The following is a 26,124-nucleotide window of genomic DNA, read 5'->3' as shown; positions in this document are numbered from 1 at the left end:
GTAAGATGCAAACCAAATTCAGCACAGATCCCTGAAACCCAGCTACATGATCAAGTCTTTGCAAAAGGATGTCATGATCTACTGTGTCAAATGAGACACAAATCAGTGGAGATCTCTAATGGGGATTTAAAAATACATTAATTGTACTAAAAAGGACATTCGGCCTTTGTGCATTCTGTGCAAGACAAAACAAAAGTTTGATAATATGTGTAACATTTTTGTACTTTGTACAGAACACCTTTTTTGAAGAATCTCCAAACTCAGAAAATAGTTCCCCAGTTGAGTAGTTTAACTGGAACTGAATGATTTGGTGGAATCAGAGAGATTAAACTGTATTTGTTATCCATGATTGACTTTGTATCAAGTGATTATTCATTTGACATTACACACATCCACCAGCCAAAGTAAATAAACTATTAAACTAAAGGTGCTTAGTGTGTGTGATGTGGTGAATCGGTGGGATGGACGTCCGCTCCCACGTTAAGAGGCGGATACAGTATTGATATAAATAGGCGGATCATTATATCTCTGATCATATCGTCAGTGAGTTGACTCTCAGATTGTGAATAATGTTTGCACGAGGAATCATCGTCCTTCTCTGCGTCCTAGGTGAGTAATATAATGATTTCATTTACAAAACAACTGATGTTAGGATGTTGGTAATTTGCCACATGAGGACCTGCGATACACACTGACACTCAGCAACAGTCTTAGTTAATATTAAAGAGTTCATTTAAAAATAATTAGTTAATTTAGTTAATAATGAAGAGTTTGATTGTTTAAATAAAGTATGCACGTTCTTTAGAGTCTTAATTCATCTATGCCAAGTAGGACAAATGAAAAATGCTTAAGATAAGTCACATTCAGACATTTTTAAGTGTTATTTAAGGGATAGTTCACAAAACAAAAAGTCTAAAGTTCTGTTTTTGTTCAATGGGCAAAACTAGAAGTTAGCATGTATGTTATTTCCTCTTGTCATATCATGATTAACTTTAATCCTTGTTTTTCCTTCTTGACTCAAACAGTGGCCATATCTGATGGAGCAAGAGAGGTGAGCAAATAAAGGCTGTAGAATTGCTTCTTTCCACATGAAAATAACTCAATAAATTAACTTTTTTTTTCTTTTTATGTGACCAGCCTAATTGCAGGCACTCGTCTAACATATGCACAAAGGAGTATTCACCCGTGTGTGGATCCAATGGAATAACATACGGCAATGAATGCATGCTGTGTGGTGCCATCAAGTGAGTTTAAAAATACATGTATTTTAAAATAAAGTACTGTAGGTTTAAAAATAGTTTAGAGTCTGTATCTTTCAAACTATAATCTTCAATTTAATCTCTCTCTTTTTAGGGCATCAAACACTAAAATCTTGATCCAGAAGCAAGGCCCATGTTAAATGAACATCTGGAGGAGTGACAGAGGATGGCACCATGATTCAGCTTGACAGACCTTTAGTCAGCTACTCATGTCTCATTCATTATGACCTGAATGTGTAATGGTTTAATCCATAAATAAATGTTGCATATTGAAGCTGTTCTGTTTGGCTCTGTTTTCTTCCTCAAGTCAAATTTGAAAGACAAGATGATAAAATAGGGGGAAATAGGTGAAGGTTTACTTTGAAAGAGGCACCCAAACCATATCTAGAGAGCAGAATATTATAAAGGTATCACAAATACCATAATTTGTCTTAAATACGCTGTAATGTGTTGTTTTTAAAGTCCCCATGTGGTAAAAAATCAAGTTTTTAATGTTGTTTATATGTCTATGTGGTGTTTTTAAAGTGTCATGAAACACATTAGTCAGGTCGTTTACACCTCAGAGTTGCAAAAAGTCTCAAGAAATGGGAGTGTAAAGCTATGGAAAATTGGGAGTGTGGAAGGTGGGAAAAGGGGAGACAACAACCAATAAAACACAGACCTGCAACACACTCATTATACAGACACATGGATATTGAAATATGACCGCAGAGAAAAATAAAATAAAACAATGAACCATTTAAAAAATCTAACCCTTCATAACAACAAACTCCCAAAACGAGGCAGAAACGCAGAAGAACATTTATTAAATTTAAGAGCACTAAACTAAGCTCTGTCTACATCGTCTTCTGTGTATCAGAATAATCCATTGTGTCATTGCGTTCATGATCAGTACAGCTGTATCAGTGTTCTTATTTGCACATTTTCATTTGAAGAAGACGTGATTCATTTTGTGCGCATACACGGTGCTGGTTCATGTTTAGAGCACTAGACTAGAGTATATGAGATACATTATATTGCCAAAAGTATTGGGACACCCCTCCAAATCATTGAATCCTGGTGTTCCAATCACTTCCATGGCCACAGTTATATAAAATCAAGCACTAGGCATGTAGACGCTTCTACAAACATTTGTGAAAGAATGGGTCAGGAGCTCAGTGAATTCAAGCGTGGTACCATGATAGGTTGACACCTGTGCAATAAGTCCATTCGTGAAATTTTCTCATGACTACATATTCCACGGTCACCTGTTAGTAGTATTATAACAAAATGCAAGCAATTGGGAACAACAGCAACTCAGCCACGAAGTGTTAGGCCACGTAAAATCCCTGAGCGGTTCAATGCATGCTGAGGCTCACAGTGCGCAGAAGTCGCCAACTTTCTGCAGAGTCAATAGCTACAGACATCCAAACTTTGTGTGGCCTTCAGATTAGCTCAAGAACAGTGCGAGAGCTTCATGTAATGGGTTTCCATGGTTGAGCATCTGCATCCAAGCCTTACATCTCCAAGTGCAATGCAAAGCGAGTGGTGTAAAGCGTGGGATGCAGTGGTGTAAAGTGTCGGATGCAGCGGTGTAAAGCGTGGGATGCAGTGGTGTAAAGTGTCGGATGCAGCGGTATAAAGCGTGGGATGCAGTGGTGTAAAGTGTGGGATGCAGTGTTGTAAAGCGTGGGATTGCAGAGGTGTAAAGTGTCAGATGCAGTGGTGTAAAGCGTAGGATGCAGTGGTGTAAAGCGTGGGATGCAGTGGTGTAAAGCGTGGGATGCAGCGGTGTAAAGCGTGGGATGCAGTGGTGTAAAGTGTGGGATGCAGTGGTGTAAAGCGTGGGATTGCAGAGGTGTAAAGTGTCAGATGCAGTGGTGTAAAGCATAGGATGCAGTGGTGTAAAGCGTGGGATGCAGTGGTGTAAAGCGTGGGATGCAGTGGTGTAAAGCGTGGGATGCAGTAGTGTAAAGCATGGGATGCAGTGGTGTAAAGCGTGGGATGCAGTGGTGTAAAGCATGGGATGCAGTGGTGTAAAGTGTCAGATGCAGTGGTGTAAAGCGTGGGATGCAGTGGTGTAAAGCATGGGATGCAGTGGTGTAAAGTGTGGGATGCAGTGGTGTAAAGCATGGGATGCAGTGGTGTAAAGTGTCAGATGCAGTGGTGTAAAGCGTGGGATGCAGTGGTGTAAAGCATGGGATGCAGTGGTGTAAAGTGTCAGATGCAGTTGTGTAAAGCGTGGGATGCAGTGGCATAAAGCGTGGGATGCAGTGGCGTAAAACGTGGGATGCAGTGGTGTAAAGTGTCAGATGCAGCGGTGTAAAGCGTGGGATGCAGTGGTGTAAAGCGTGGGATGCAGTGTTGTAAAGCACGGGATGCAGTGGTGTAAAGCGTGGGATTGCAGAGGTGTAAAGTGTCAGATGCAGTGGTGTAAGGCGTGGGATGCAGTGGTGTAAAGCGTGGGATGCAGTGGTGTAAAGCGTGAGTAGTGTAAAGCTTGGGATGCAGTGGTGTAAAGCTTGGGATGCAGTGGTGTAAGGCGTGGGATGCAGTGGTGTAAGGCGTGGGATGCAGTGGTGTAAAGCGTGGGATGCAGTGGTGTAAAGCGTGAGTAGTGTAAAGCTTGGGATGCAGTGGTGTAAAGCGTGGGATGCAGTGGTGTAAAGCGTGGGATGCAGTGGTGTAAAGCGTGGGATGCAGTGGTGTAAAGCTTGGGATGCAGTGGTGTAAAGCGTGGGATGCAGTGGTGTAAAGCGTGGGATGCAGTGGTGTAAAGCTTGGGATGCAGTGGTGTAAAGCGTGGGATGCAGTGGTGTAAAGCGTGGGATGCAGTGGTGTAAGGCGTGGGATGCAGTGGTGTAAGGCGTGGGATGCAGTGGTGTAAAGCGTGGGATGCAGTGGTGTAAAGCTTGGGATGCAGTGGTGTAAAGCGTGGGATGTGATTGTGAATAATGTTTGCACGAGGAATCATCGTCCTTCTCTGCGTCCTAGGTGAGTAATATAATGATTTCATTTACAAAACAACTGATGTTAGGATGTTGGTAATTTGCCACATGAGGACCTGCGATACACACTGACACTCAGCAACAGTCTTAGTTAATATTAAAGAGTTCATTTAAAAATAATTAGTTAATTTAGTTAATAATGAAGAGTTTGATTGTTTAAATAAAGTATGCACGTTCTTTAGAGTCTTAATTCATCTATGCCAAGTAGGACAAATGAAAAATGCTTAAGATAAGTCACATTCAGACATTTTTAAGTGTTATTTAAGGGATAGTTCACAAAACAAAAAGTCTAAAGTTCTGTTTTTGTTCAATGGGCAAAACTAGAAGTTAGCATGTATGTTATTTCCTCTTGTCATATCATGATTAACTTTAATCCTTGTTTTTCCTTCTTGACTCAAACAGTGGCCATATCTGATGGAGCAAGAGAGGTGAGCAAATAAAGGCTGTAGAATTGCTTCTTTCCACATGAAAATAACTCAATAAATTAACTTTTTTTTTCTTTTTATGTGACCAGCCTAATTGCAGGCACTCATCTAACATATGCACAAAGGAGTATTCACCCGTGTGTGGATCCAATGGAATAACATACGGCAAGTTTTGTCATTTTAAATTTTAATACAACGAAGATGATCTGTAGCCTAATGTTGTTTACTGCAAAATCTGTTGTTTAGTACAAATGCACATATTGCCTGGACCATAAAATGTTTAATATTTTTATATTATATTTAAAATGAAAAGAGGCAGGTTTGTGTTTTATATTTCGTTTTGTTATAAATAGGCAAACGTTATGTGCAGTGAATATAATCAATACGCGTTGCCTGAAACACATTTGTGTGGCTATAATGTTTAAGATTTATTTAAATGAAAACGAAAAGAGTTAGTATGGTGTTTTATAACATATTTCATTGCCTAAAATATACACAGAGATAACCGGAATAGCAGAGCGAGCTGAGTGACGTGCACTGCATCCTTTACCCATATATGGATTGGCCAGAAGGTGGGCGGGGTTAGGATTTCCCAAGATTTTCCAAGATGGCGCCACCCATACCCCCATAAACGGCTTCAAACCCGTTCTTCAGAAAGTCTATGGGTGACGTCACAGACGCTTTGTCCATATTTTTTACAGTCTATGCTCCCACCTCGTAAAAATAAAGCTTCTTTGTTTGCATCAATGTTTCCATGAGAATCTCTGGAAGGTTCTTTGAGGCTATTTTCAAGATGAATATGATTTTAAAGAGTAATTTAGTCGCAGTCGAGTTCTGGTTGACTCTTAAAGGTTTGTTTGTCATGATCATGAATCAGAAGATGAAGAAGGAGGAATATTTCTAGGTTCCTTTATTGGTCATTTTTATGCTCCACAGAAAAACTAAATTGTGTCTTAAACATCCTCCACTCAGTAATTCAGTGCAAAACAATTGGTTAAAACAACAACAATAAAAAACTATAAAGTAAATAAAATAAATAGTCATAATTTTTAAAGGATTTATACACTCTTCGCGTGTCAGTCAAAAATGGCAGAAATTATTTTTTTTATATCAATGAAATTAACTATACTATATTTTAGTTTGCTAATGCTTTTTTTATTTAATCTTTTGTAATTTTTTGTGGATTTTATGGTACTAAATTATATTTACACTGTATTTATAATCCATTTATTCACCTGAACATTAAATTTCCAACTTAAACTGTGGTAAATCTTGAACACTGTAGAGCACAGACTGAAGTTTGATCTCTTTTCAAAGACAACACTTGAAAAATTATTGCTGAAGTGAAACAAAGTTTTTAAAAAGTGAACTTAAAAAAAGTTACAGAAATTTAAGTTTATTGTCATGAAAAATGTGCAAAAATACTATTCAAAATTTTATGTATAGAATATATATTTTCAAAAACATGTTTTAAGCAACGTACGAAGAACGAGCCCCTGGAGTCATGCAGACATGATTCTCAAACTGGGTAAAGTGTCTTTTATTACATTATAGAAGAGAATTGTATACCTCTATCAATTCGAAGTGATCATTCATGACTCATAATCACTAAAGAACATCAAATACTGCTGTTGATTTAATGAAATGAAATAGTGAGTCAGTGAGTTGAACTTGAGGTCTTGCTGCACTGTTTCATTCAACTGCATTTCTTCTTATGCAAAATATCTTTTAATTTAAAACTGCGGTTGCCTAAATATCATGTAACAATGGGTATGTAAAGTCTTCTAATATAAATACTAATTGATCAAGTTGCAAGATGCAAAACTACTGTCCAAGGCTAAAGTTTATTTTCACATTGTTATGAAGAAATCCCTCAGTAATGATTGTACGGGTATCACAGGATTACTGCGGATCCTTAAAAAGGATTCAATTAGTTTTTATTTTGTTTTTAATTTAAGGTAATAAAAAGTCTTACAAAGTCTTATTTTTACTAATGAGAGGTCTTAAATTTTACATGATACTTTGACTTAGACATATCTAAATAATGGGGTCTTTCCCATGAATTAACTTAACCCTTTCATGCATAGAGGTCACTACAGTGGACAGCTCTTAAAAAAGCATTTTCTTGAATTTGCACGGGTTTTGATGGCATAGTTGCACATCAACCTCTACAGTGGACCCTGGTGCATCATCCTATACATTGCAACCAAGTGGCAAGCCGTTGTGTTTCGATATTTATTTATTTATTTTTTCTCCAAACCAAGATGGCCAATGGTCAGTCAGAAATGCCAAGTTGCTCCGGAATATCCACCCATTCCTACTATCCTCTTGTAGGTAAAAAAAATATTACAGCATCAAGCAATATCTAATGAGTCCTCCTATCACAGTTACATTTTCCAAGTTTTGATTTTAGATTGGGAGAAAAATCTGATTAATCATCTGTCCACTATAGTGGACCTCATGCATCAATGGCTATATTTCAGCTACAGTTCATACTTCTACTGTGAATATTGTTTTTGAAAATACTTAATCTGCAGTGATATTTTACTGTAAATAAATGTATTTGTATTATTAGAATGTTACTTTCATTGACATCAAAAAAGTTATGTGATTACATAATGTGACTTGTAATACATTACTTTACTTGTGAGATCAAAAAGTAATCTGATTATGTAATGCATGTTACTTGTAATACATTACTTTACTCGTAACATCAAAAAAATCTGATTAGGTAATGCATGTTACTTGTAATGTGCAGGGGTGTAACAAATTTCTTAGTTTTTTTATGGATCAAATTTTAAGCATCCATAAGTCTATCAGTTTGGTATCTTGCTCTGCAATTCTTGAGACCTATCCAGTTAGTTTTCCTGAAACTGCATTCTCCAGTTTTAACATAGTCACTACTGATTGTATTTCAAAATCCCTCGACCCAATCCCAACATCTGTTCTTAAGAGGTGTCTCTCTTCAATTAGTCCCCTCATTTGTAGCATTGTGAACACCTCTCTTACAACTGGTATTGTTCTAAAAGCCCTAAAGGTTGCAGCATCAAATATGCCCTTTCTGTCACGGTTCATGAATTCGCTTGTGTGTGATTGTGTGTAGTGTGTGTGGATAGTGTGGGTGTGTCCTCAGATTACCGCTGATCATCAGCACCAGCTGATTCCACTCTACTCTCCTATATATTCTCAGTGACTGGTGTCTTGTGTTGTCAGATTGTTGTGGTGTTTACCGGTGTTGGGTCCTGTCCTGTTTGGCGCTCTCTCTTGTGGTCTTCATTCCAGTTGGATTTGTCTCTTTGTGTCTTCGGTTCCTGACGTCATCATCGCACTTCTGGATTCATGGACTCCTCATTCATCTGCCGTCCACCATCAGCCCGGTTGCCCATCGAGGTCCCTGCGTCACTCTCCTGCCCTGTGTGTCGTGTTTGTGTGGATCTGACCATCACTGTTTATTTCTAATAAACATCTTTTACCTGCATCTTGCTTCCTCTCGCATTCATGACACTTTCTTGCTAAGGTTTTGGAGTGTGTTGTTGTGGCACAACTCCACTCACACTTGTCATCCAACAAGCTTTTCAAACCTTTTCAGTCTGGGTTTAGAAAGGGACACCGTGCAGAGACGGCCTTGGTTTGTGTTATGAATGACCTGCTTGTCTCAGCTGACTCTGGAGGCTCTACCATCTTAGTCTTGTTAGATCTCAGTGCAGCTTTTGACAGAGTGTGCCATTCTGTCCTGCTAAATAGACTGGAGAGCTGGACTGGTATCACTGGTGCTGTGCTTAACTGGTTCAAATCTTACCTCACTGATCGTTTCCAGTTTGTTGTCTTGGGAAACAACAAATCTGAAATTGGATAAGTCCGCCATGGTGTTCCTCGGGGATCTGTCCTGGGTCCCATATTGTTTAGTGTTTATATGCTTTCTTTGGGGAAAAAGTATAGGAAATATGGTTTGGGGCATCACTTTTATGCTGATGATACTCAAATTTACATCAGTTCAAATCTGATCCTACTGTCACCTCTAAAACTCCCTCGGAGTGTGTGCAGGAAATAAAAACGTGGATGCACCATCATTTTTTAAAATTGAATTCTTCCAAGACAGATATTCTACTCATTGGCACACCTGCGGCTACTCACAAAGTGAGACATTTTAATTTGATTATGGATGATAGTGTTTTGTTTCCATCTTCTTATGCTCGTAACCTTGGTGTGATCTTTGACGCTCACCTAACACTAGACTCACATATTAAGAGTATTACAAAATCTGCATTCCATCATCTCAGAAACATTGCAAGAATTAGGCCCTATCTTACTCTACCTGAAGCTGAAAGGCTTATTCATGCATTGGTTACTTTCAGGATTGATTACTGTAATGCACTCTTTGGTTTACCTGCTAAATCTATAAAACGGCTGCAGTACATCCAGAATTCAGCAGCACGTGTGCTTACACACACTTCACCACGTCAGCACATTACAGGCATGCTTTATAGCTTGCATTGGCTTTCTGTTCAGTCGTGTATTGCTTTTAAAACTCTCACACTAACATACAAAGCTAAGCCCTTTCTTATATCTGTGACTTAGTCACGCGCCTTCCCGTTCCCTTCGGTCTACTGATTCACTTGCTCTTCAGCCTCCCTGCAGATTAAACTCTATGGGGGAGTTTATCTGTATACACAATACAACTCTTTATCTGTTGCTGAACACAGGTTATGAATGCACTTCCTCTTATTGTTAGAGAGGCTCCCACATTAGCCAGTTTCAGGAAGTTGTTAAAAACTCATCTTTATAAAATTGCTTACCGTATTTTCCGGACTATAAGTCGCTCCGGAGTATAAGTCGCATCAGTCAAAAAATGCGTCATGAAGGGGAAAAAAACATATATAAGTCGCACTGGACTATAAGTCGCATTTATTTAGAAATTTATTTCACAAAATCCAAGACCAAGAACAGACATTTAATCTGGAAAGGCAAGTTATTCAACTACACAGTAGCACACAGAACAACAGGCTGAGTAGGTATCCGGTGTGTTAACACAACACATTAACAGTTATTCAGCTACACAATAGCATAAAGAACGTATACCTGGGAGGCTGAATAGGCTAAATTAACATAAGCCAGTGAGTCCAACAAGCAAGTTACCAGTAAACAAGTTCACCAAGCACCCGCAATCTCATTCCACATCACTGAATCCATTGAATTTTCTTCATCCTTGGTGTCGCTTCTGAACAACTCCGCCATAGAGCGCCCTCTCGTGGCTGTAGACGGTAATGTTTTCATCTCAGTCTGAATTAATTTTGATATATAAGTCGCACCTGACTATAAGTCGCAGGACCAGCCAAACTATGAAAAAAAGTGCGACTTATAGTCCGGAAAATACGGTATATAGACATGGTCATGATTAGTATTTTACTGTGTTGTACTGTAATACTTTTTTTTGTATTACTCTTGTACTTCTGTATTTTATTTGCTTTCATGGTCTGTAGCGCTTTGGGTTTTAGAAAAGCGCATCATAAATCAAATGTATTATTATTATTATTATTATTATTATTATCATCATCATCCATCATATCTACTTGTATTGTGTTGTCATACTTGATTTTGTTATTATTAAATTTTTCCCCTTTGTCTCAGGCAATGTTTGCTGTGTTGTAATGTTTTGAACTTTGTGTTGAAACATTATTTAAAAAAATAAATATTTTGAGCATTGCATTGTGAATGTTATTTACTCTATAAGGTATTTCTATATTGTTAGTAAATTAATCGTTTTATTCTTTAAGAATTTGCTTGAAGATTGGGACATAATGTTCCTAGAACAAAAAGTCCCAAATTGTATAAAAAACCCTGTAAAACCTGTGATTATATGGACTCAAAACTGCTCATGAGACTTCATGGTGGCTGTTTTAAGTATCTCAGTATCTTTTTATCAGTATATTTTTCTAGGGAGTTGCATTTGCTGGTTTCAAAAAAATTTTTGCACAAATTTGGTGCTCAACAAGGGAAATAATAAAAAGCAGAAAAAAGTCGGCACACCACGGCTCACGCCTGGTGGATTTCTAACTGTTTCTGGTGAAACTTTACTGAAGCCCAGCACACACAAATTGCAAACGTGAAATATATGTGTCAACGCGTCTTTGTTTTGTTTTCCTGGAAAAATGAGAAAACCTGTGGATGAACTTCATGACCTAGTATTTATATAATTTAATGTATATTTGTATATCTATTACTAAATGGTGAATTATTTAGTAATATTATGGTATTACTAAATGGTAAATTATCAAAATCCTTGGTCCTAATCTCAAGGGATCTTTTTTTTTTCCAGACTATTACAATTCCCTTTCGAGGGAACTCGCGCTGTCGAGAATCAAAAAATTGGGGAACACCTTCAGCATAACGCGTCTGAAGCCTGTATGGAACTAGTCCAATCTCGATTGGTGTTCCGTCATTACGTCACTCGTGATGTTGCATGTGACGGTGATGCGGAAGCTATAAAGGGACGCCGGATCACAACAGCATCAGCTTTCTGGTCTTAAGCAAGCGTTCTGTGTGACTGTTTTCTAACATACTCACTCAAGCACATATTTAAAAGACAAATAATGGCGAGTAAGGAGAAACTATTCAGGCAGTGTGTGTCCCCTTGCCCGCGCTTTTTGAGTGAGGCCCGAGTATGGTTTTCGGACATTATAGCTCTTCTAGCGGGCCCTCCGTGGCAAATCCCGATCAGGAGGGACCTTCTTTCTCAGGCCAGGGGCACAATACATCAACCTCGGCCAGAGCTGTGGAAGCTGTGGGTCTGGCCCCTGAGGGGGACCAACTCATAAATGCTGGTCTCTCAAGTGAGGTTGTTGAGACCATCCTAAACTCTAGAGCCCCCTCCACGAGGAAACTGTATGCATTAAAAGGGAATGTATTCAACTTATGGTGCAGAGAACATCAGTTGGACCCAGTTTACTGCCCAGTGGCTTCGGTGCTGGAGTTCCTCCAGAGTCGCTTCTCTGATGGGCTCTCCCCATCCACACTTGGTGGTAGCTTTTAGTAAAAAAAAGTAGCTTTTCTGCTGGCTATTACGTCCCTAAAAAGAGTCGGGGACCTGCAGGCGCTATCCGCTGGGCCCTCTTGCCTCGAGTTCACTCCTGGCAGAGTGAGAGCTATTCTCCATCCCAGACCCGGCTTTGTGCCTAAGGTGTCGATAAATGTGGCACGGTCTATAATTCTACAGGCATTTCATCCTCCACCGCATGTGTCGGATGATCAAGCTAGATTACATCTGTTATGCCCGGTCAGAGCTCTGGAGGCCTACGTGCACAGGTCTTTGGGCTGGAGGAAGTCGGACCAGCTGCTCGTGTGTTTTGGGTCACCTAAGAAGGGTTCCCCTGCTTCCAAGCAAACTATCAGCAGGTGGATAGTAGAGGCTATTTCCTCAGGTTACGAGGCGTGCAACTTGCCTTCGCCTCTTCCCTGAGAAGGGAACGAGACGCTGCGTCCCTCGGCCACACTTCCTGCGCTCCTGAGAATGACTTGCTTCGACCAATCAGAAGCTGACGCTGTTGTGTTCCAGCGTCCCTTTGTAGCTTCTGCATCACCTTCACATGCAATGTCACGAGTGACATAATGACGCAACACCAGTCGAGATTGGACTAGTTCCATAAAGGCTTCAGACGCGTCACGCTGAAGGCGTTCCCCAATGTGTCGACTCTCGACGCAGCGTCTCGTTCCCTGTTACAGTCTGTAATGTATTGTCATTATGGAAATGTTTCTTTAAGGGGTGCCTCAGCCTCCGTATTTGTTGTTATGACTCCTACTTTGTATGTGCACGTCAGTTCTCAGTAAAAAGAACAGCGAGTGTGGCTCGGTACTGAAGCTCTGTGTCAGTCACATTATTCTACACAGTCGTGACCCGAGACGTTTTTCTCAGTTGCTTTGGCACATTTTTCTTCTTATTCTCTGAACTGTAAGTTCGATTGTCACAACTGTTTGCTGGAACATCAGAACTCTATTGCGCTTCTGCACAACGTAGTAACTTACCCAAAAGTTGTCATTACAGGTTACAGTACTGCAGTGTGTGAGGCCATGTAAGGGCCAGAATATACTACTAATAGACTGGAAATAAAACGAATAGAATCATATCATTGTCAGTGTTCCACCAGCTCTGCACACTCCACCCACTCGTTCTCTCTCCCGGAATACCGATTCACCACACCTGCACCTCATCATCACCTCATCACCCACTCCCTTTATAAACCCACTGCACCGTCGGTTCACTGTCTATCTGTTTGTTTTTGTTTGTTTGTTTGTTTTGTTTGTTTAAAACAGTACAGAATAGCCAGTAACTCCCGTTCCTTATTCCAGTCCAGTGGTGGCGGTAATGCACAAGAAATAGTTGCTAACCGCCAATAAAAAAGAAGAAGAAGAAGAAGTTCACTATCTGGTCTTGTCTCAACATATATATGGCGCTTTTCCACTACACAGTACCAGCTCGCCTCGGCTCGCCTCGACTCGCCTCGGCTCGGCTCTGTTTGGTTTTCCACTGTGTAAAAGTTGTACCTGTACCTGCTTCCAGGTACTTTTTTTCGTACCACCTCCGGCGAGGTTCTAAGTGAGCTGAGGCGATACTAAAATGTGACGTGAAAACACGGCAGACTGCTGATTGGTCAGAGAGAATCGTCACTATTCACTGCGTCATCATTGCACGCGCCAGACGGAGTATCCTGAATAAAAAACAGCAAAAACAAAAACATCCAAAAACAGCATACACTCGATTTCCTCCATTGTCCTGTGTGTGTGGGTAGCGGGTGTGTCTCGCGCGTCTCGCGTAAAAGATTAAGTCACGGCAGTTTCCTGCGGCGTCGCTATGATGACCAGGTACTATTGTGGAGGTACTATCTGCCAGAGGTGGGAGTAAGTCACACATGTTCAAGTCACAAGCAAGTCTCAAGTCCCTATACATCAAGTCTCAAGCAAGTCTAAGTCGCAGTACACACAAACCAAGTCAAGTCAAGTCAGTGGTTCACTTCAAGCAAGTCAAGTCGAGTCTTGCTAAGGGTCAAGTCAAGTCGAAGTCAAGTTACTATACCAAACAAAAAAAGTAGTTTATATTGGCCTCAAACTTATTCATTTTTCCCTCAAAAATGATTACCTTTCTTATACATTTATATCGTAATATTCATAGAATTTATTAGCATGCATTTATGATTATCAAAATTTGGAATAATTATTATTATTATAATAACAATGATACAAAATGTTTTGAAGATAAAACATTTGAAGGTAAATTCACAAGTGTGATGCATTAATGGTTTCATAGTAAATGTCATAACAACTGATTTGTTTAAAATGGCAGATTCGTTCTGGAACTAAGCAAACGAATTTGTTCAGATGCTCATAACTCTTTCTGTGGCTTGTTTGGAACTATTGTCATTGGAGAAATAGAGCAAAAACAGAGAATATTTGGAATATTATGTCTAAAATGTCACATCAAAATATTCACTCTTTGTTTACTGAACTGTTTTATAAAATCCTTATCACATTTGCAATCGCGCCAATATTCTGGAAATATTTTGTTAATATCACATGCTATAATTATAAAAATAACTCATACTAAGGCATTTTTAATATTAATTCTGCAGGCATTTTGTCCCCAACCCCCTGATAACATCTGACCCTGCATTAAGAGAAACATAAAACACGACAAAACATTAACAGTTTTCTATGTTGTTTTTCGTCATTGGAAAGAACGACATATTTGGCTTTAAAGCATGATTTGAAAGAAATGTGGCAAATGTTATACAAAACATATGCCATCATTAATTATCATTTGGATATTGACAACATTAAGCTACATTTGAAAACATAATTGTGTATAAAGAGGCATGATGACCAGTCAAATTAACTATAACAAACAGGTTAAACAAGCCATATCTCACTTTTAGACGTGGTGAATGAAGTTCGACTGTTCGAGGTTGTGATGGTCGTCCGATATCCCTTGCCAGTTATTATGCGTACAGCAAATCTTCTTGTATGAATATGGTCAATTTCTAGTGTTTATATCCAAAAAGAAACGATGTTGGGAGATGTTTTTGTATTTAGCGCGCTCACCGCGATGTATGGCTGAGTCCCAATTCGCATACTATCCGTCCTAAATAGTATGCGAAACTAGAATTAGTACGTCCCAAATCGTAGAATGTTGAAATGAGTATTCCAAAGATACCCGGATGGTCTACTATTTCCGGTTAGAATTCGAAGTGCAGATCAATGCACACTCTAACGGCTAATATTGCCCACAACCCATTGCGTGCGGGAGAGAGGAGCTTTGTGGTGATGGTGGTGATGTAAACATGGCAGCCGGTGTGGTGAACAATCGTGTCCGATTGAAGAGATGAATCCGAGCTGCGTCAATAGCAGAGGAGAAAGACCGCGAAATTTTAAAATATGACTATTTTTTACACACCGGATGCATGAGCGGAGATGCGCCACAGTTTTTAAGTGTAAGAATTCAAATGTTTAACCCTAAATAAAGTTATATTTTATTGTCTCGTAATATTAATGGGTTTATGTTGTGCCAAAAAAGTACCGTGTTTATCTTGTAGGGTAAATAAAAAGGCTCTAGTACAGTGTCATGCAAGTGTCTTTTTTTATGTATTTATTTTATTGTTTCTGTCTTAGATGTATACCTTAGCCTACTATAAACTCTTATGAAAATAAACACCTTTTACTACACTAACCATAGTTTAACCACACTGACTTATTTGTAGTAATACTGTGGCTGTACAAATGTTAACTTTATCAGTCCAACCAAAGAAACATGGTTACTACACTTTTACTATAGTAAAAGCATGGTTCATTTTCATCTGGGTATTTTTGAGTATTATACAGAAGTATAAAATACGTTAAACAATAGTTATACTATAAATTTTTAATATTTTAACTCAGAAAATAAGTAGCTTTCGTTAAGTTACACACATTGCACATGAACGTCAGAACCAGCCGCCTCACAAACGACCTGCGTTTGGTTGATCTACGACGACGTCCTGCTTCACTCCTCAATTTGGTAGAACACATTGTAAATGTATTGTGGAAAAAAAAGATGGGAATAGTAAATACAATTATATTGGACATATAATAATGAATGAAACGTAAAATGTTTTGTTAACAGTCGCGGTGTGTGTAACTAGGCAACCACGTTCTCGTTCACGTTGCATGACGTCATCGAAGTATGTCCCAGAACATGCATACTCTTTTGCTACACACTCAAAAGTATGTACTTTTTCCTCACAAAAAAAGTACATACTTTTAGGTCGTAGTATAAGTAGGCGAATTGGGACTCAGCCTATGTTTTTTCTGGGCTTGTGCAGCGTCACGCAATCGCGCAGAATCTGATGACTGGCGTCAATGGTTCCGTTGCTTTCATTTTGTTCAGCAATTGATGTTGCGATGATTTATATAAAAATGTATATTAAGACATTCTCGAGTCATACATTTCAAGTCAAGTCTCGAGTCATTGGATCTCAAGTCAAAGTCAAGTCGAGTCATTTTATTAATTTAGTCAAGCAAGTCTCAAGTCCTTAAATTTGCGACTCGAGTCTGACTCGAGTCAAGTCATGTGACTCGAGTCCCCCATCTCTGCTATCTGCAATGGAAAACGGAGCGAAAAGTGAGTTGAGTCGAGTCGAGTCGAGCTGGTACTGGTAATGGAAAAGCGCCAATAGATGCACAAGACTCACTCTAAAGACTTACCCGAGCTACCTACCTGTGATCATCCTCTTCAGTCTCCTATTCCCGTCTACCATCTGCCATCTCTGCTGATCAACATCATCGTCCGTTCTCCGCTCTGGTTTTAATCTCTACCTGCAAAGACATTCATATTACTCATTCAGCTCAGTTCATTTATCATCTCAGTACTGCATTACCTACCTTAACATCAGCTGGTTCTGTGCTTCTGTTCTCAATAAATCGTTGTTGATCTTACTCCCCTCCCTGAGTCTTCACTAAACCTGACAATCATGTTGTGTATATATAATGTGTAATGCTTATTGTTAAAAATACATAGAGCATAATGTTTTTATTTTATTTCTATGAATGCTGTGTGTGTTACCATCCATGATTCACACTGATAATACTGTGGCAGTTTGTTTAATTTTTACATTGATTATTTATGGTAACAACCAAGTCATCAGACTGTAAACAATTTCTATAAAATGAAGTGCTGACATTGAAATGGAGCTATAAGGTCCAGTTTGTCTTTCCCGCACATCATTATGACGGTGAGACTCAAACACTTACAGATTTGAGAAGAGCTCTGCTTTTAAAACTCCGGTTTTACAGTAAAAACTTACTTTTCCCTGTTTAACTGTTTTCAACATTGATAATGTTTCTTGAGCATCAAATCATCATATTAGAGTGATTTCTGAAGGATCATGTGACACTGAAGACTGGAGTAATGATGCTGAAAATTCAGCTTTGAATCACAGGAATAAATTACTTTTTACTTTATTCACATAGAAAACAGATAATATAAATTGTATTTTGGACACACACGCACACACACACACACACACGTATTCATTTAAGTAAGCAGTAGTTCTTTATCTCAGATTCTCTAAACTGTTAAACATTGCTCTGTATTTTGCCAACTAAATACAATAAGGAAAAACGTTATGGTTTTGTGGGTCCATTTTAAAGTGATAGTCATCAAAGAGTAAAAAACTGTATTAGCCTAAACTGGTGTAAAGACCAGCCATTGGGCGAAGGTATAATGCGTGTATGTCTGTTCAGTGCTCCGGTGAAGTTCACTTTATTTATTAGAATTTAGTTTCAATATTACTTTAGCTCTACGCTTAATCTGACTCCAATCTCAAATGATAATCAAATTTAGATCGTGTTTCTTATTAGAAAATAATCATACATTTTGATTGTCATTTAGATCTTTGATTATTCTGAATATCCCTATTTTCAAATATTTATTCATTAGGACCCGGTATTGCTTTGAGACGTCACGTCGTGAATGTGCACTCACGATCACAAACTTAGACAGTTCTGAAATAGTCAGAGGATGCAGTGCGAACTATTTTACCCTTAAGCGGCCGCTCTCTGCTGACTCATAACAAAAGGTGTCATTTTTTTAATAGTCGCAAAATGCAGCGTGCTAAGTCAGTGATAGTCAGAAATCGGAAGGTCTCCTTAATGATGTGCTCCATGCTCCATTCATTAGTGCCTTCGGTTTGATCTATCCTGGAAGAGATTTGCGGGAACACCAGACTACACATTAATCTTCTTACAGTGGTGTGTGAGTGTGTAAGACTCGGGAAAACACTGACACAGTACAGGTTCACACAGACTGCTCTGCCACTTGCCATTATATACCCAGACCAGAACAAAAGGCTTGTACAATATTTTTTAGAGTTGTTTTGGGTCAATTCATGCACCCCAGGGGGTGACACCTGGTTTCAGGGGAGAGGAGAGAATCAACAGATATCTTGAAGAGACATCACTCAAAGAGGAGAACAGAAGTTTTCAATCTTTCTCATAATACCAATGACTGCAATGAAATTAAGACCATTTTACCAATCGCACTGAGACATTTAAAATGATACCAAACATGAAAAGGAAAAACAAATAGATTCACAAGATACATCATATGTGATATATAGACATACTCAGTGAACTTTTAGTGACTTGAACCAGGGGGAGAGGAAGGGAGGAGGGAGAGGGCGATGCAGAGATAAGGAAGGAGAAAAGTTTGGACAAGAAAATGTCCTGTGCTCTTTCTCTGCGATCTTCTGTCCAGGGTGTGTTTTATTGCTTTATTGCAGGGTGAGTTTTATCTCAGCTTTTGTCTTAGCAGGAAAATGAATTCTTACACTGGCATATGTTATTCACTCATTGTCTGCTCTGTTGTGTCCTTATTTATCTGTAATAAATCAGTTTTTTCACAGGAACTAAATATTACAACATCTCCCTAGTAAAACTCCCTTTGATGTGATTACATGGAATTACAATGACGACTGATGTCACGTGATTTTGGCAGCATAAATAGTGGAACAGAATCAATCTGTGAGACAAACTGCCTGATAATACAGTTTATTTCATCCAGGCTTTGATCCCCAGCACAATGACTACAGCAATGCCAGAACATGGAGAATGGAGCACAGAGGAGCTCGTCACTGAAGACGTGAAGAAGTTCTGCTTTGAGGTTGGACACAGAAAATCACTCATGCAGTTTTTGTTAAAACACAGTCTAGTAAAATGATCTATTTTGGTGCTGTAAAATGTGTGGGGAAACTTATTTGTTGTCATATTTAAAAGAACTGTTTTACTTTTCACTCAAAGTCACATGATTTTTTACATGATTTTTCTGGTATCCGAAGGATAGGCGTCACATAACTCCATAGAGACTAATTAAATTAATCTTTTTGAAAAAATGATAATAATATAGATGAATATAAAATGTGATTTTTAAAATTTTTATTCAGATGAAGCCAGAAATAGAGAAGGAGGTTGGAGCCAACTTAGATTTTTTCACTCCTTTAACCTGTAGGCGTCTGAGTCTGATGGGAGGAACACACACTCTGGTCAAGGTAAGTCTGTGTTTTATTTTTTATGGATTTTGAGCTTATGATTTCATCACTGAAACTCCAAGGCACAATTTGTATGTTTCTATTATCATCACGCCAACTGTGGCAGTGTGTCCTAAACGGGTGCGAAGTGTCCAGTAATTTTTCCGTCCTCTCTGAAAGTCAAAATGCATCAAGTCACTGTATAAAGTTTCACTGCATTTGGAGCCTATAAGAGAAAACTTCTCTCACCGTTGTAGCGTTGATGGACACTCAAACCTCTGCAAGAGATCTCTGTCACTGTCGCAGAACCCGCAGAGATGTGCTTGCTGTCATGGAAAATAAATGTGTTCAGGTCGCTATCAATGTGAACAGAGTTTACATGGAAGAGATCATATAAATTCATCTCTCTCTCTCTCTCTCTCTCTCTCTCTCTCTCTCTCTCTCTCTCTCTCTCTCTCTCTCTCTCAGGTGTACGTCGGAGTAAATAAGTGCGTTCATGCAATTTTATCTGTAATTATCTACATAGATATGCCAAAGAGTGTGTCTGGAGTCCAGTGCCCTAAAACCGCCAGTGATCCTCTGATCCCTTTTGAATTTAAACACTAACAGCATGCAGAATATAGTCTGTCTGATCTAACAACAGACACACAATGAGCTGCCATACTGTACAGAGGAACTATTGAAAACTGTTTCATTCATCAATATTAAACTCAATATTCAAACCCTCCGGTGTCTGTGTCAGTTTATGAACAACACCAATTCACTTCACTTTACTAAAAATATTGCTGAAATAACTGAACATAAATATTTCTCTATCCCAAATTGTCAAAAATAGTAAAAGAAAAAAGCTGCTTTAAAGGGTAACTAAACCCTAAAACAACTTTTTTAGTTAATGATCTGTAAGACTGGGGCTTCTTTAGTGCTGTTCATTGATTTAAGTAAATTTTTTGACATTTGGGTATAAAGTGTTTTAATTCTAGAATATATGGTGTAAAAACATCTGAGTGCTGCCCTCTTCAGGTTGAACGGTGGCTACTGCAGTTGAATTTTGTACATGGGTGCATTTTCAATTTCTGGGTGCGTCAGACAGAGTTACGGCACGCACGGAGATGAAAAGGGTATGTATGGACTTATCTAACTCTGGGGGATACGGTGAATAAGCTAAAGTCCCAAAAAGTCGGCGTGTTCCTTTAAGAAATATGAAAAAAGAAACTGTAAAATGTCTACTTTTGTATGTGTCCACTTACAATCGAAACAAAACATTGTGCTTTTGTATAATAAAGAAAATAAACAGGGTGTGCTTTCTGCCTCTCCGTCTCAGTGAACTTTTTTTCTGAAGCACGTCTCTAAACTTAAACAAAACTCAGCGAATACTAGTCACACAGGCATAAGCAATATATCTGTATAAACATTTAAGTCTCTGCTATTAAATGATCTCATTCAAAACGAAAACAAATATTCTCTGTTTATGTAATCTGTATGAAAAGATAGAGATGTCAGTCGTTCTCATGGCAACTCATTATCTGCTAATGTGAATACGCCTACAGAGAGCATGCGCTATTGAAACGCGGGTGTCAGGTGCTCGCCCCCCTCGGTTCGTCCCCTCTTATCTCCACTGGGCTCTGCCCACTTTTCCAGCATTTTTCAAATATTGCCAGTGGGTGGAGTCAGGCTCTGACCAGGGGTTGAGTTACCCTTTAAAATAAAGTGAAAAATTTGAAATCCATTTTCCAAGTCAAACCTATTGGTCCTCTTAAGATGGTGATGATCAGATGTGGGACATTTATTGTCTCGAAAGTTTGAGAACCAATGCTTTGGATTTTCTTGTAAAATTTTTTTATTGTAAATATTAATAATATTATTGTTTAGATTGATAAGAGCATTTCATTACTTATAATGGGAAAAGTTTGTTTAACAAAAACGCCAATTAAAGTCTTATCATATGGGACTCTATCTGCGTCAAAATAAAAAAATCAGCCCAACTAACGTCAAAGCTTCTTATCACGTTGCAACCAATTCTCACTCCCAAGGCGTCAAAAACTGAAGCATGGTCAAGCGCCCCCAGAGTCACAGTGAAGACCCTCTGCGTCTGTTTGCCCCTCTGCATCACTCTATGGACGATTTGGGAACTCCATTGGGAACTCCATTTCCCATTCAATGGGAAACCTGTGGCGTTAACAACAGACACAAATTTTATCAGTAGGAAATTGCGCTGAAGAAGTCTCATATTGAACACATCACGATATTTGGCATCAGTTCACGTGTGCCATATGTTGGTAAGTAGTCGTAAATACGCTGTCCAAAACACTTATTTTACCTGGTCAAAAACAGCTCTGTTTTCAGCATGCCGTTTAAATGCATGTGTCTTTAAATGATAATGAGCTTTGCTCACCCCGCCCCTCTGTTCTGTGCGTACACCGTTTGTTATAACCATAACACAATAACCATAACGCGGTGTTCATTATTAACGTGGGATTATGAATTATATTGAGAACGTTGTACATAGAAAACATGCCGTAATGTACCCTGAGTGTAAACAGCCGCATTCATCGTGAAGCGTGCTAGTGATTTGCAAAGATTAATATAAAGGTTAATAAAACGTTACACTCACTTCTTCTTCTGGAGGTGCAGCAGGAACACGAATAGTTGGTACCGATCCTTTTTTCAGGAGCAGCTTCTTAGCAAAACCAGCTTTATAACGTTACTGACCCTCGTTTGTAAAGCAGTCTGGTGAAATGATTCGCGCAAACATGAAAGCATTGCTGTTGATCGTGGGGAATATTCCCTTCGAAAACAAACTCAGCCACTGCGTCTTCAGCGGTTCGGATTTAGGAACATCAAAATGATGCTGTGTTCCTTATTACACCCAAGAACAGAACACCACAATCGCTTAGACGCCATCAGACAGTGCTCCAGCATATCAACAATGACCGCGCCGGTCCGTGCTGACTTTGATTGACAGCTCGCTCAGGAGCGAGGGCGGGTCTGTGTTGAAATGCTGCTGTCAATCAACAATCGTGGGAGGGGCGTCCAACCAACGGCTTGATTTAGGAGATGGGAAAACATATAAGAAGATTATAAAAAAACACGGGAAGGATTTTTATCATTTTATGATGGTTGTGTACAGGCACTGCCAACACACATTTCAGTATAATCAACTTGTAAAAGTGCATGTACCATTATATGACCCCTTTAATAAATTGTTTTGCTCACATCAGGTGCACAGTGGTTAAAGACTCCATGTGTTTCAGAGAAGACAGCTGTCTATACCCTCACCAGTCAGCACTTACACTGCAGTATACACTACGGTGTTCAACACCTGTTATAGATGAGTAAACGCATGAATAAATCATTTACAACACTTTCTGCATCCCCTAATCTAAAGTGTAAACTATTCATCACTTGTAAATGTGTTACACTTACCTGTAAATGATCTGTACATGTATTTAAGGCATTTACAACACTTTTTGCACCCTCTAATTGCTACATACATACAACAACAAAAAAAAACATTTATTAAACATTTATGAAACGCATATTCATGTTTTGTAAATGATTAGTTAATCATTTACTAATCAATTGTAAATGACTTGTAACAGAATTTACAAAACACATAAAATGTTAGTATATCACTTGCTAATCATTTATGAATGTTTTGTAAATGATTAGTTCATCATTACCACTTATAAATGACTTACAACTGAACGTTATTATAAAGTGTTACCGAATAAGGAAGAAGGAAGGGTTGGTGCTAGACAGTCTTTTGACCGTGAAAAGGATCGAATTCATGTTATTGGACGTGAAAAAGTTTATAATCGTTTTTTTTTTTTGTGTGTGTGTGTTTTATTTCTCTTAAAATGTAACCTGACAAAGAAAAAGTAAAGTTTACAAGACAAATGATGGATTCACGCGTCAAATCCTTTGTGCTACACCCTTGTGGAAATGGTGAAGAACGAAAAACGTCTTAGATCGCCATTACAATAATATTACAGATGAATACATTTTTAACTTAAATTAATTATTTAATTAAGTTGATTTGTGGCCCATCTGTAAGATTATACAGCAGATTTGTTTATTTTGTTATCCTTTTTTGTGTTGTAGTGAAGAGTTTTGCTCCTCATGCTAATCAAACACACCTAACCGAGATGTTCAGGGTTACTTGTAAACTACAGGAATGAATGTGTGGATTTTGAAATAAACTGCTTCTTATGTAATGAGTGATTATAATCAAGGTATTAATCAATATTTTTCCTTCTAAATATCACATGAGTTGAATGACTTCTCTAAGCTTATGAGATTGTACTTTGTTATAGAAGTTACCAGTGTGATTACTGAAATGATCTTTTCATGTATTCTCTAAAGTCTGTATTAAAGGGACACCAGGCAAGTCTGAGTGTTGTTTCTCTACGAAGCTCCCCCTAGTGTCTGGTAGTAAATGCTTTCAAACACTCAGTCATAAAAACGAACTGTTGTCCCTCGCCACGAGCAACCCAGCTGAGCAGAGGAACCGGCTATTTCAAAACCAGTTATGTCTACCGACGCAAGTAAAGCAATATTTTCTTTCCAACTGATGGCGATTTTTATTTGTATTTTTTTATTGTGTTGTCATGCATACTATTATTTTTACCGGGAACGAACGATATGAACGAGGCGAACTACTGCTTTGGTGTTTGTTTGTTTTTGGGAGAATGGGCATGAGCATAAATATATATATATATCTCGGAGGCTAATATTTGTCTAAAGTTATATTAGTAAGGTCTATAAGTTAATCTGGTACTGTAGAATGACGGTTTACCTTTGCTTGTCTAAGAAAACATCAGAACGTTTTTTCTAGCTCGATCATGATATGTGCAACATGTTTATTGCCTATTATCAGACGCGTTGACTTAGTGACATAAAATAAAAGTGTAAGTTACACAAATAAAACCGACAGAGGAACGGCCAAACAACTACAGAAATCAAACGTGTTTGCTAATGACAATGCTAACATCAAAGTTATAGTATCTAGCGTACTAGTAAGCCCGTTACAGACAGCGATCATAATAAAAACCTTTACAGACAATAGCAAACATCCTGAGGTCGCAATTACTTGAAATTTAAATATTAAACACAGTTTATTCCAAAGATACTTACAAGTGCAACAGCAGGATCAGCATCTGTTTTGCAGGCTTCTGTTTCTCTCAGTTCTCCCCATTCTGAAAAAGCCGGTCCGATATTTACTCGAGTCTGACTTGCTCGGTCAGTCTCCCGTTTCCTCTTTCATTGGTCCTCCGACAAAGATTTCCTAGCTTTCTGCATCTTTTTTACAGCCTCAGCCATAACTCAATCTATCGTTGCCCTTTGCTTATAGCTAGCCGGTGCTTGAATGGGGGCGTGTACGTGTGCAGTGCCGTCAAGCAATTCGTTACATCGCGAGATCTGATATCACGCGATACTTCCTGACGCCGACCCGCCGGCCCAAAGTTGCAAGTGAGTTTTTTCCGCTCTCGGGCACCAGGGGGGTGCGAAACCACCACCATTCAACTCGAAATAAGTAATATAACCATTCCACTGACTCCGAAGCTGCTCAGTTAAGGTTAAAAAGTTACCTAGAGCACCTTTAAATATCTGAGCGGTGACTGAAGCTGATGTCAGGAATGCAGGAACAGTGCTTGCTCATTTAGCCCAGCTTCCCAAAAAGAAGTATGGACTTCTTTAACATGTGTCAATACATCCATCTGCTTTTCTAGGGTACCCTGACGACTATAAGTCACAGGATCATTGAAGTCTAGGGTTTAAGGGACCATTTCTTTGTTAAAGCTTTACTAAACTGCGTTATATTAAAGTGTAGCTCTCCTTGAGAGAAAGAACGCATTATCTTGATGTCTTGAGACGACTCTCCTGTTTATAGTTAGAGCCTGGCCAAATCCAACCTTGGAAAAGCTGTGTGTCGGTGTGTGTGTTAGTCTTCTTGGTTACAGGTTAAGAAACCACTGGCATTATTGGAGATTGACTGAGTTGTTGTTCGGGACATGTTGACGCACAGAAACCCAAATCTGCGATCTGGGGGCTGTTCCATAAAAGCCGCTTAGAAAAGCGGGGATTAAACTACAAAACCGGACTTGAATGAGCCTAACAAATAAGTTGGGGCTAAAGTGGTTCCATAAAAGGTAATTGAAGTTCACGCAATCTCACTAATTTGATCCAGGTTTATCTAGTCTAGATAATTGCGTGTGCACGCGTTTCTGAAGCAGCTCTAGAGGTCGATCGTGGATCAAATCGATCCACCATCAAACAGCGTATATTTTGTGCTGTTTTATGCGTTTGTGACATGTCTCCCCCCCCCCCCCCCCAGTGCAAAACTTACATTTAACAGTTATATTCTCCATCTGTAAATGTTAGAAAGTTGAGCAAATGTATCCATTTTACTGCTAATCTTCATATTGAACGAGCACTGCTGCGCGCATGCGCGCCAAATAGCAGCGCAATAATTCTGACTAAAATATACATTTTGCTTGGAAAATTAATATGCGATACTTTATAACACTAGAAATATCTTCTAATTATAATAATTTATCTTTAGGATGTTGGATAAGTTGCAGTGAACTTCTAGCGAACAGAAGTACTTCAGTGAACAGAAGTAGCCTAATTCAGGGAAGATTTTTTTTTTAAGAAACTAAATATATAAAGATACAAAATATAGTTTTGGGTATAGGACCTATGCTACTTTATAAAGATGACATATACTTATTTAGAATGCTGAGAATTACAGCTTTTAATGCAATAATTTTTTGGATAAAGCAAGAATCCCCAGTTTTAAATGAGTGGTTAGATTTAGTTTCTAGAATTATTTTTTATATATTATACATATAATATAATATATTCTTAATGTACTTTACATTATGGAGAGGATAACATGAAATTAAGA

At 38.7% G+C, this 26,124-nt stretch overlaps 1 protein-coding gene and 1 long non-coding RNA gene across 2 annotated transcripts; both read left to right on the top strand.

Annotated features, from left to right (window-relative positions):
- The first annotated feature begins 472 nt into the window (after window positions 1-472).
- Window positions 473-1,486, top strand: LOC311094444. The gene is made up of 4 exons (XR_014608659.1): window positions 473-609; window positions 1,026-1,051; window positions 1,138-1,244; window positions 1,354-1,486. It is a non-coding gene; the product is annotated as an uncharacterized lncRNA (long non-coding RNA).
- Window positions 1,487-18,596: 17,110 nt separating this feature from the next.
- Window positions 18,597-19,936, top strand: LOC311094441 (uncharacterized protein). The gene is made up of 3 exons (XM_084132403.1): window positions 18,597-18,853; window positions 19,134-19,238; window positions 19,686-19,936. Exons 1-3 carry the CDS (start codon window positions 18,773-18,775, stop codon window positions 19,821-19,823), a joined length of 324 nt encoding a protein of 107 aa, XP_083988529.1. The 5' UTR covers window positions 18,597-18,772; the 3' UTR covers window positions 19,824-19,936.
- Window positions 19,937-26,124: the final 6,188 nt, after the last annotated feature.

The sequence above is a fragment of the Abramis brama genome (genome assembly GCF_963993115.1).
Source record: "Abramis brama genome assembly, chromosome: 13".
Taxonomy (NCBI): Eukaryota; Metazoa; Chordata; class Actinopteri; order Cypriniformes; family Leuciscidae; genus Abramis; species Abramis brama.
This window is presented reverse-complemented; position numbering and strand designations above follow the sequence as displayed.